This window comes from Balaenoptera acutorostrata, chromosome 13 (genome assembly GCF_949987535.1).
Source record: "Balaenoptera acutorostrata chromosome 13, mBalAcu1.1, whole genome shotgun sequence".
Taxonomy (NCBI): domain Eukaryota; kingdom Metazoa; phylum Chordata; class Mammalia; order Artiodactyla; family Balaenopteridae; genus Balaenoptera; species Balaenoptera acutorostrata.
The window spans coordinates 21,583,977-21,596,669 of NC_080076.1; the positions used below are offsets into that span (position 1 = coordinate 21,583,977).

General features: G+C 36.7%; 1 protein-coding gene across 1 annotated transcript in view; it reads right to left on the minus strand.

Moving 5' to 3' along the window:
- Positions 1 to 12,693, minus strand: part of DCC (DCC netrin 1 receptor) — a 1,191,297-nt gene that overhangs the window by 134,438 nt on the left and 1,044,166 nt on the right. The window contains exons 16-17 of the mRNA XM_057527412.1: positions 10,668 to 10,763; positions 4,701 to 4,933 (exon numbers count right to left, since the gene is read on the minus strand). Of these exons, the coding sequence (XP_057383395.1) occupies positions 4,701 to 4,933; positions 10,668 to 10,763 (329 nt within the window). The remainder of the gene's footprint in view (positions 1 to 4,700; positions 4,934 to 10,667; positions 10,764 to 12,693) is intronic.

Genomic DNA, 12,693 nt, shown 5'->3' on the forward strand with positions numbered 1-12,693 from the left:
ATGGACAAAAGCAATATTGTGTCGTGTGCTTTTCTTTCTTTGTGCACAGGTCACGTTAAATATACATTGAAGTATGGTCATTGGAGCAGATGATCAGGAAGAGAACAATAAATTGGATAAATATTAAATGATTACATTAGTGATAATATTTTTGGTCTTCTGAACACATTCTTTGTCTTTTAAACAACAGGTTAAGGATATTTTAGTAGAAAGTAAATTGTCTGTCTTTATTGCTTACTCAAAAGATCAAAATTGTAATGAAGAAAAAGGTTAATCTCCCAGGTTAATGGGTATTTTCCATATCATCAGGCAAATTTAAAAACTATTTATGCCTATTATAAATATCAATTTATGCTTGTTATTTAGATCTTGATCATCTTCCAAGGTTAAATATTTACTTTTAAATTTATTACATTTGTTATATATCTATGTCTAGGAAAATCAAGGAAAACTTTTTGTCTCCACCTATGTCATACCTATCTCCTCCCTTAGGTATTCTAGTGTGGTATATCTTTTTTATTCTACTATGAATCCTTCTTAGATTATAGCTATGGAAATCCTACATTTCATTATAAAATCAAATAAATATTTAACGGTTCTAATAACATTTCGATGATGCGCCCATCCATCCTATTTAAGTGATGACCTCATAAACATTTATCAGAAGCTCTTCTTAAAAATAGCTGTAAAATGTGTGCCTTAAATAAATGTAAAAATACTTGGTAGACTAAGATGGAACCCCATCCAATAGAACACGAAACGGGCAGCTCGTATCTGATAGGCTGATATATAACTTTGAATCTTTCCCTCCTTCCCTGTCATGAATACCTCTAAGTCTTAGAAATGGAAATAAGGGGAGGAATGGGGTAATGAGAAATATTTCAGCTAGGAGGGAAGACCACACTTTGATAAAACTAGTCTCTTTGAGCATAGACACAACTGGCATTTGGGAGGCAACTAAGCAATACTGTCCTTTGTATTTCTTACATTCTTATATGCCTTGTTTGTATTCTTGAGTGATACACTTGCATTCTATAAATGCCATTAATTCACTGAGTTTTCTCAGGAACTTTATGAGAACTTACTATTCAACATAAATCATTAGCCTAGAAGTATGGATACTTTGGAAAATCATGGCTGTATGTGTGTGTGTGAGGGGGGGCAGAATACCTAGGCACTACCTCTCTGAGCCTCAGCTTCCTCATCTATAAAATGGAAATAACTGTAGCAATGACCTTACAGTGCTACTTAAAGTGTGAAATAAGTCAAGTAAAGCATAGTATGTGTCCCAGAGTAAGTACTAAATAAATGTTAGCTACAATTTTTTATGCATTGTCTAGTGTGAGATATGGGCACTCTATATGTGTGGTGTATACACACACACACACACACACACACACATATTTACAGCATATTGATAAATTCTTCATTGAACTCTAAACATCTTGAGGGCTGAGACTGAGTCTTGCACAACTTTCTATCTCCTGCAATATCCATGCTAGTATCTGGTAAGCACTAGTCAATAGTCAATGAATGTATTTTGAATGGAAAGTCATATAAAACATCAAATGATGAATCACTTTAGTAGAAAATAAATTATAGAAAATTTCTCCATTTGATAAGGAAGGTCAATATAGAGTTTTGGACAATCAAAATATGAATGTCTGGATTATGGCTTGACGTGGGACTGAAGTAGAAGGGTACTCCTGGGGGGAGAGGCCTGGATAAAGCCATCAGCTTATCTGAGTTCCAGCTCTAGTTTCATGGGGAATTTTGTCAAGTTATACAACCTACCCAAGTCTTCATAAAGATCTCTACATGCCTACTTAGCTATGCAGAATCTTACTTATTCTTTTTATATTGATAGTATATCAATATCCCAACCGCATAGATAAGAAAAAAGGAGATTAAACAAGTTAAGTCACATGACAGGACACAGGAAAGCCAACTCTAGAGCCCATTTATTTGACTCCATGTATGTATTTTTCCCCCATTACCTTGTGTTGCTCTGCCTAGCTTATAAAGCTTAGTGGGGAAGGAGATGAAGTAATAGATATGACAGTGGTTTGAAAAGTTCAAAATGCAAAACCAAAGTAGTCTATTACTATTGTCTGTAAAATTTAAATTTAATGTATGTCTTTCTAGTAGACCAGATATGCTCTACATTTTTCGTTGCTATCCAGCTTACCTAACTCTTTCCTCTAACCCTGCTTCTCAGGGTGTGGGTGTAGAGTGTGTATGTGTGAGAAGAGGGGTCGAACGTTAGTAATGGAAAGCCTTATTAGGTCAGGGAAGATGATGGGGAGAGAAACAGTTAAAATATTTCTTTCAATTCTCATACTTCAATCCAAAAGAGAAAACAGCCTCTCCTTACAGAGGATAGCTTTTGGTTGGGTCTCACACTGTAGGCATGCTTTATGAGACTCAATAATCCTGTGTCTGTTCTATTGACTCTTCAACTGAAAAAAAAATGCCTCCAGAAATTTTGAAACTCAAATCATTCTGCAGAGAACAATCATTGTCCTTCAGAACATTTCACGTACTGGCAAGGTACCCACAGCCACTCTGTGAAATGAATGTATCCACAAATTACAGCAACCATGAGCATAACATTTTTAAAGTAGTCTTTTAAAAGCAAACTTAGAACTGGGTAATCTGTATATAAAGAGAGTTTTAAAAAAAATGCTCTCATGTGTTTCATCAGTTGTCTTATCTGATAATGTTATCCTTATTCATAGTTCTGCTGAGTCTTAAATCTGATACTGTAAGGAGATAGATAGGATACTTAGAGTATATTTTATATCAATGATACTATTTGGACGTGCCTGGAGAGTTTCTCCTAGCACCTGACCTAGCAGGGAGGCAGAACCAAAGAAAACTGTTTTTTAAATGGTTTCAACTAAAAACTGATTTACTATGAAATGTGAATTTTACGCCACTTAAAGGTTGAATGAAACTAGAAGCAGATCCAGCATGGCTACAGGAGAAAAGAGGCAGACTTACAAAATTATTGGTGGGATTTTCCTTTAATCTGGGCTCTTTAGAGTTAGAAATTTCCAAAGGATATTTTCATCCCCCCAAATCACCACTGGCTTGAGGCTGGATTAAGTAAGACAGCAGATTAGTGGAAAGAACATTGGATAAAGTATTGGGAGATCCAGATTCTCCCTGAAATCCACCCCAGTAGAGTGGTAAAGAGAAGGGATATAAGGGGAGTATGAAGATTGTGGAGTGCCCGGGTTGAACTACTGGTTCCTTTGTTGTTGGGTAACATTTATGCTCTTTTTCTTCTTCCAGTTTTATTGAGATATAATCGACATACAGAACTGTGCAAGTTTAAGGTGCACAACATAATGATTTGACTTACATCATAAAATGATTACCACTAAACTATAAGTTTAGTGAATGCCCATCATTTCATATAGATACAAAATTAAATAAACAGAAAAAATATTTTTTTTCCTTGTGATTAGAACTCTTAGGATTTATCCTCTTAACAACTTTCATATATAACATACATCAGTGTTAATTATATTTATCATGTTGTACATTACATCCCTAGTACTTACTTATTCTTATAACCGGAAGTTTGTACCTTTTGACTGCCTTCATCCAATTCGCCCTCTCCCCGCTCCCGCTTTAGGCTCTTATCTCTAAAGCTACATTCTCCACCCCAAATAATCATCCTGTGAATATTTTAAATGTGTTTTAATGTAGTACCTCACTTGAATAACTTATGAATTCTTTGAAGTAAACCTATGGAGCTGAATGTATTATGCATTCCAAAATTATAAGTAACCATTTTAAGTATGTGAAGTAACAGACAAAGCATGTTAAACTGCCTCTATGATCTGGCATAGTTCTAAGTAAATGGTAGGTGGTTAATAATTACTTGTTGATCTCATTTTATTCTACATTTGTGTATTGTTTATATACACTACTAGCATGTGGTAGGCTTAAGAGGTAACAAAATCGTTCCAGTATATAAATAACCATTTGTTGGAGTTGCTGAGGCTGGCTGATAGAGATTTGAAGGTAGTCATGACAGTGGCTCAAATATGTATCTCTAAGGAGCTCTTAGGGGGGTTGTGAGATGACTCAGTGATAGGACAACAATAAGGGAGTTGGTCTAATTCATATTAATTAAAGGGGAGTGTGCATTGTGGATTTTCTTGACCACCTGCGGGTGTTTCAAGGCTAAATGAGGAAGTAGATGTTAATGGCTTAGAGTGTGTTCACCATCTAAGGATGGTGTAAAAAAATCATCATGTATTCCTTTTCATATTCACTATAAGATGGGTCTCTCTAACATTAATAGGGGTGCCTCTGGCGTAAATCTAGATTCCAAATGAAAAGAAAAACACCAAAATCTGTCCCCAAAATGAATGTAGAGCTCTGCTATTTTCAAAAGAAAATGGCATTCGCTTGTACAAAATCACATTATTTATACAAACCCAACATCTGGTGGAATTCGAATAACATTTTGCAGCTCTTGACATTTTTCTACCTTGCCTTAGAATTGTTTCCTAAGACACAATAATTCCCAAGCCAATTTTAGATACTGAGTTCTTAAAATGCTTTGTTTTCCATTTCATGTCACTGCAGCAAAATGACTCATGACAGTCCAGGATGCATTTAAAACAATGTATTATACAAATGACAGTTCATGTGAAATTTCATACTATCAATTCGAACTTCACCTTGTATTTCGCATTCGCAGAAAAGCTGGTCCTCCACCGGACAGTGTAAAGTCGCACTTCGGACGTTTTTTGGTTCTTAGGGACAGAGTTGTCTGCCCAGCTGACCCTCACAGCATCGTGGGTAAGAGCCACAGCCTGTACACCTACTGGTGGGAGCATGGGGGTGGAGACATCTGGGACCGAGGTGGGGAAATCATCAAGCAAAGGATAATAATCAACTGGGTCAGTGGGATCTGGGTTTAAAAACCCGCCAAATGAAACAAACAAATAAATACATAAATAAAAGAGTTAAAAAAATAAACATCAGTGGCAACACATCACAATGAGTTAAATGCATGGCAATAATGATGAAAGGGAACATGAGAAGAACAGAAAAAAATACAATTAATTCAATCGGAAAACTCATTAGAAACAGTATTGCTAGATTACAAAAGTAACTGACTATTTTCCATAATGCACTCATTTCCTTAGAGTGGTTTTATCAATGTGGCTGTCACTTCTAGTTATATATTTTAAAAGTCCATTTTTTTCTTGGAATGTTGTACACTGTTTCTTAAAAGATCCAGTATAGAATTCATCAGTTTTATAACTATGCAGATAACTTAAAATAACAAAGTACTAAGGAGTGTCTGGTTTATTTCCTCCTGCAAAGGAAATAAATGCCTGCCTAATATCTGCTTTGTTATTTGTTTTTCTCCTCCTTCTCTAACTTGATTTGCTATCTCTAATGCATTTATTATTGCTTAGATCCTATCTGCATAAATATTGTTTAGGTAAGAAACAAACAAAGGATAAAAGACCAAAGGGCCCTGAGGTCTACAGCAATCTGTCTATGGCTATGACTGCACAAAGCCAGACCAAGTCTGTGGTCCACATGGTTCAATGATGTGATAATTAGGTTTACACAGCACATGGTTTGGTTAGATTGAAATTCTTAGAGAAAGTGTAGAAGTGTCCATTTTACCCACATTCTCACAGAGTAATTAAGTTTTTTATGGCATTTCTGTATCTACATTCCTTGTTTGAAAATTTTAAGTTCCATGGAAAGACTTCATATTATTGGGTGGGGAGACAGAATGAACTACCTACAACCTGATGAGATTTGTGCTGAGATATACACATGCTGAGGTACACACATCCATAACACAAACAGAATCTGCATAATGATGTGTGTGGTTTCATAAGATTCTCTAGAAAAATCTTATATTTGTTTTTACGCTGGGGATGTCAGAATCAGGGGACCCTATTTTGTGGCTGCAGTTGGAGTCCAGTTTTGAGGCTTTTATTTATTACCTAAGACATTTAAATCTGCTAAAATTTTCCTTGAAATCATATAACATGTATCCTCACTAACAAAAAACAAGATGAGCTCTTAAGCTGAGCATTTGATGGCATTTGGGGAGATGAGACGTACTAAAATGTAGAGTATCTGAAGCAGTAAACATACAGAGCTTATATTTTTAAATACAGTATAGAGACCGCGGGCTGATTCTGATGATTACTTCACTTTGTCCACTGAATTTTAAATGTCTACCCCCTACTCATCACTGTTTTCCAATGAATTATTTAGTAGTTTACTGGGCTGTGGTCTTTGGAGCAAACTATACAATCTGAAAACAAAAACAGAACAAAAGGAAGACCAAGAAAAGAAAAAACCAAAACAATAGAAAGAGAGAGAAAGAAAAATATGTGTTTAAAATTTAATGACAGAGCCCAGGCTTTTTGTATTTCCTTTGACGCGTCTTTTTATTAAGGGCTCCTTTAAACCCAAATGGATTTATGAAATGATGAAGGGGCAGCTGAAGACACTGCAGCCTCCAGGAGGATCGCAATCTGTCATCAGGCTGGCGCATCGGTGGAACCTTTTGGCGAAACTAGAGCAGGTGCTGCCTCACTCGACTTGTTTCTATTCACAGCTGACTTACCAGGAAGAATGCTATACACAAGGGAGGACTACTCTCAATCACAAACTCCTTTTAGATCAACTCATATTCATGCTACCCTATCTGTTGTTTCTTTGCTTAATCTAGTTTTGTTGATACACCTATACTAACTTTACAGTCTTTCACAGGTACCCTATATAACATTTTGAAAAGTCGTGATTCTACTTTAAGAAACGGTAATACTCAATCCTGTTATTTCTGGATTTTAGAAAAGTATGTTTTTCATGACTTGTTGTTGAGTTTCTTGGAGTCTCAGTTCCAGAATGCATCCCTAAATTTCAAGTAATGCTGTTTGTTGGTATATATCTACGAACTTGTGTAATTCAAAAATGTCTAACCTGGCCAAGTGTTTCTTGCTTATTTTAGAGGAGTTTTTTTTTTTTTTTTCCCCCACTCATGGCTTGTCATTCTATTTGCCACTTCCTCCAGAGCTGGGCTAATACAATAGCCACTAGTTAAATGGACAATTTAACTTTAAATTAATTAAAATTAAATAAAATTTAAAATTCATTTATTGTGTTGCACTGGTCAATTTCAGATGTTTGACAGCCACATGAGCCTCATGCCTGCCGTACTGGATAGTACAGACACTACGGTATTTCCAACAAAGCAGAACTTAGTAGCAGGTGGCAAGCACTGCTCTAAATATATGCTACATGTATTGCTAATTATCTTCCCCTCTCAGGTCAGAAACTGGGTAGTTGAATTAAAAACTACCTAAACCAAGTACCTAAACATTTTTTTTTAATTAATTAATTTATTTATTTTGGCTGCGTTGGGTCTTCGTTACTGCACACGGGCTTTCTCTAGTTGTGGTGAGCAGAGGCTACTCTCCGTTGCGGTGCACAGGCTTCTCATTGTGGTGACTTCTATTGTTGTGGAGCACGGGCTCTAGGCACACGGGTTTCAGTAGTTGTGGCATGCGGGCTCAGTAGCTGTGACTCATGGGCTCTAGAGCACAGGCTCAGTAGTTATGGCGCATGGGCTTAGTTGCTCCGCAGCATGTGGGATCTTCCCGGACCAGGGCTCGAACCCATGTTCTCTGCATTGGCAGGCGGATTCTTAACCACTGGGCCACCAGGTAGTTTAGGTAGTTTTTTAGGTACCACCAGGTGCCTAAACAGTTAGTGCTAAACACTAACTGTTTAGCAGTTATTTTGCTGATAAACAACTTTTTTTTCAGTTTTTTTTCCCCTCGTATTCCTGGGTACCTTATATACCACTGATTTTCAGTGGTAATACACAAAAGAGTGAAAAAAAAGACAAAAATACAAAACATAGCTTTAAACCTTTTGCTAAAAAGAGAAACCTATTCAATTCCTAATAGTTGTTTTGGTAAGAACATATAAGCGTATGGTCAACATACTGAAGTTCAAAACAAGCTTTTTAAAAAAGTAACACAATTGTACTTCATTTAGACATTTATAAAACAAATGAGAATAAACAAATTCAAACAACACACCTCATTATTCCCCTGCTCTCTTCCCTTCTCCAGGCTCAAAATGTCTTATTTTTACAACAATATGGAATAAAATTGCAAAAAATGCAGCAAAAAAAATGAAACAACCTGCCCATTTGACCTAGTGAAACTTTCCTTGGCTCTAACACTGATATGTTCCGAATGAGATCTGGTCCAGAGTAGAGCAGCATCTATGAGCACATCCATCTGGAAAGCACCATAGCCTGATACTTACTCCAGCCTGATGCATTTACTGCCTCTGATTTTTTTTTTTTTATCACTTTATGTTGGCTTCTTCCAAGACTGCTCATGGGAATACTTTGCAGAAGCTCAGAGACGGAAAATATCTTCTATGTAGCCCTTGGACACATTTACTGAAAGAGTTTCTCACAGAATCTAAACCTTTGATTCTGTTTATTTGTCCTTTGTTCTCCATGACATGTGAAAACACAGTAAAATAAATCTGCCACATCTAGGCAGGGATGTGGAAAGGGCTGGTTTTATTCATCCTCTCCAACCCCTTATTGACTTTTCTTCAATAAGAAAATTCCTCACACGTTTTCCAACTTTCAGTATTATTTTATTTCTCAGATCCCTTTGGATTAGTCATAGCAGGAAAAAATTGTCTTATGGATCACTGGTATTTTAGAAACCACTCCGGGAATGCCATATGCTAAGAATTAAAGAATGACAACAAATGCTCAGGGGAAAGAAGTTAATAACACCTCAAATAGTTCTTTCTGAGCAACCTATCTTCAGCTTATCTGAACTCTATTATCGCTATTACTACTAGTTTCTGCTCAAAAATTGACTTTTGGGGGGTCATCTTAGTGTTCCTTCTTTGTGGGCTTTAGTTTTGGTAAGAAAATAAGAGTTCTAAAAGACTGACCATGGTACAATTTTGTGTGGTCTGATCACAAGCCAAATCAATGACTCTTTACCATCTTTAATCCTAGGCAAGAAAGAGCTGGCTTACTGAATAAACATTATGGGAAGGACGGGCACAGCCAAAGTGGCTGCTATCTCTCAAAGAAACTTTGGCAGAGTAAGAGAATAAGGGGAAGAGGAAATCCCAGCCACCCTCCACCATGTTATCTTGTAGTTTCCATCCTGGCCCTCTAATTGCCTCATCTCTCTATATTTAGAAATAACACGTTTGATAGTAAATATTCTCTAGGGTAATATTTCTTATTTACCTTTTTTGGGGAGCCATGAGTCCTTTGATAACACAATGTAAGATATATACTGTCTCCACAGATAAATTAATATACTGACATGCACCCAAGCTTTTGCATACCACTCCAGACAGACCACAGATGTTGAAACCAGCAGCCAAAGAGTCAAGGAGACTCTGGAATAATATCCTTGCCTTACAAGGAAATCTGGTCGAAAGCAATAAAGTGATGGTGTGCTCCAAAAACCATCACATAACAACTGTGAATTTGGTTTACAACTGTAATTCTCAACATAAGTTTATGAACGAAGCTTCTGGATTTGGAAAACAAACTGTACAAAGTTCACATAAATTTAGGTGGTAGCAGAAGTCACAGGACTCCATTATTTATTTTATGTTCATTTATTCCTACCTTCCAGGACTCATACTCAGGCATCCCAGTAATTTTGCATGTTCTCTGGGGCTCGCTATGAAATCCTGCTCTCAGATCCTTTGTTCTCATTCAGGTGAAAATGGCTGATAAGTTGAATGAGGTCTGAGGGTTGTGGGTTTTGAAAGGGGGTAGGATCAAAGTATTCATTAAAAGGATGGAACTCTTGGGTTTTACTTTCACATTTCAGACATAAGGCTATTGGGGGTCATCATGTAACTTTGGGTCATGTGATGGGTCATGAACAAGACTCACAGAGGTGGTACTTATTCTACTTCTGAGTAGGTCCAGCCTTGTTCACAAATAGGCTCCATAAATGGCTTGGGTCTCACTTTCTTACCCATCCCTCTCTCATTTCCTTGAGCCCTGTTTCTCTCCTGTGCTACCTTTCAAGTCCACCTCACGTAGCAATTCCTAGAGGTGAGAAGTCCTTGAAGCAGCCAATCCTTTTAATGTGCAGAGGCCTTGGACACTGTTGGGGTGACCTATTGGCCCAGCTCAGAAAGAAGTCACTGCGTGACGCAGCCAAATCCAAGCCAGCCCCGTGAGGTCAGTTCATCCTTGTCATATCAGCTTGAAGGACCCTCTGCAAAGAAGCAAGTGTCCATTCAGGCACTTGGTGGCCTTTCTTGCAGAGACCCTCTTGTCTACATTGCACTGATTTGAAACAAGCTGCCCAGAGGAATGAAGAGTGATATCAGGATGCCAAAACATGAAGCTACTGGGAGAAGACAGAATAAGAGATCTATGTTCTCTAATTCTATGTACTAATTTATAGACTGAATCCCTCTCAATTTTGATAACCAAAAAAATAATAAATGGTGTGTATACATATACACATAAGGCTTAGGACATGATTACATATATTTTTTTCTGTGTATTTTGTTTTGTTTCACTTTAGTTTGTTTTCTTCACCATAATTCAAATACTTTGTCACAAGAGGATTAACTACTTAGCTTACCGGTTATAGATCTGGTGGTAGCACTTTCATAAAGAGGAACTCCTTCTCCTGCATTGTTAAAAGCTTTTAGGGAGATTACATAATGGGAACTTGACTCTGGAGAAAAAACAGAAAAAATATGAACGTGTTGATTTATTTAATGTACTGAAATACTCAGGATAAACATTTTCCTGAAATCAAATTGAATATAATCAATTAAGCAAACAGTTGTTAAAAAATGAGTGAGTTTGATTCTGGGACGAAGGTGGCAGTGGTAGCAATATAGTTTTTTGATCTTCCAGAATCTTCATATAAAAAGAGACAGAAGAACTAGATAGAAAACCAAAGGCATTTAGACATTTATGACAAAACAAGGTGATGAGGTCCATATGCTCACACCCTAAGATACAAGTGGATGTGGACAAACCACCAACATGTTATCATGAACCTGCATGTTATCAGTATCTGTGTAAGAGAAATCAGAGGGAAGCAACAAACCTGAAAACAGAGTAATTCTAAAATAACTATCAAGTAATGCTAGAAAGTGCAATGGACCAGTTTAAGAACAGTAAATGTAAATACTTGAAACTAACCTACGAAGTCTCCTTTCCAGGACAGGGTTCACACTGGGGACAAACTACTAAGAATATATTTAAAATTTATGAGTAGGACAGAAGCAATAGACATGAAAGGAAGAGAAAGTGCAGATCAAAGTAGGAGAGAGGAATAGTCATGAAAACTTGGAAAGCAAACTGCCATAGTTTTTAGTGTGTGACAGGGTTCAGCCAACTTTTCTGTAAAAGGCCAAGATAGTTGTGCAGACCACTTTGTCTCTGTCACATATGTTTGTTTGTTTACAACTCTTCAAAAATATAAAAACCATTCTTAGTTCAGTGGGGCCCAAACAAAAATAGGACCTGGGCCAGATTTGACCCACAGGCTATAGTTTGCTGAGCCCTGAGTGCAGGTCTAAGGAAAACAACAGGATAGGGAACTCTGTGTATTTAGAAAAGCTATTTGAACTTCTGGGAATGCAGGTAAACAAATCACATAAAAGCGAGCAACAAAAATCTGTTGAGGTTAAATTCCTTACAAAACAAAATGAGGAGACTATCATTCTTATAGACAAGTACACAAGAAAAGGATCAAAAATACAAGAGAAAAACAGATCAAACCTGCAATTTACTGTTTCAAAGCGAGCTAAACAACATTAAGAAAATAAAAAGCCAGATATGCAAGAGTTACATAAATCAGAATTGGAAAAATTCAGAAATGAGGTGGCCTGGCTCAAGAAAGAATTCTATGTAAGTGACAAAGAAATTTGAATGGGGCAGCCCAGCTCAAGAAAGAATTCCACGTAAGGGACAAAGGAATCTGAATGGGGTGGCCTAGCTCAAGAAAGAATTCCACTAAGTGAAAAAGAAATTTGAGAAATAAAGTGCAATGAGATGAACAAATAAATGCAACAAGGAGAAAATGAAAACAAAAACAAAAGTAAATGAAGAAGGAGTAAAAAAGAATGCAGGAAGAAGTGACAAATATTCTAGAAGGAAGCTAACATTGGAGTAATAGTTGTCCTTGAGGAAAAAAACCAAAGAAAGGGAACAGAACAAATATAGATGAAAAAATGTTATTCAAGAAATTTTTTGCTGACTTAAAAAAATCTTTTAGGCACGTGGACAAAAAGAATACATGACTTATAAGAGGGAAAATTAGTTTATTATCAGACTTTTTGACAGCACCATATTGTGCCCGAAGAAATTTAAGTGATTTTTTTGAGACACTCAAGGTAAGAAAATGTGACTCAAGGATTTTCCAGTCAACAAAAGTTAGATCTAAATATAAAGGGCTCACCCAAACTGTTATCAACTTGCAATTAATCAGGGAATATTGTTCCCCTGATCCCGAGATCCACTAGAAAATGAGCTTTAGACATTCAAAATGACCAGGTGAGATACTGACCTAATAGCTAACTGGTGAACAATAAATTTAATGAACTAAGACTAACTGAGGGTTAAAAGGGAGAGATTTTATTTTGCAAGGCTAC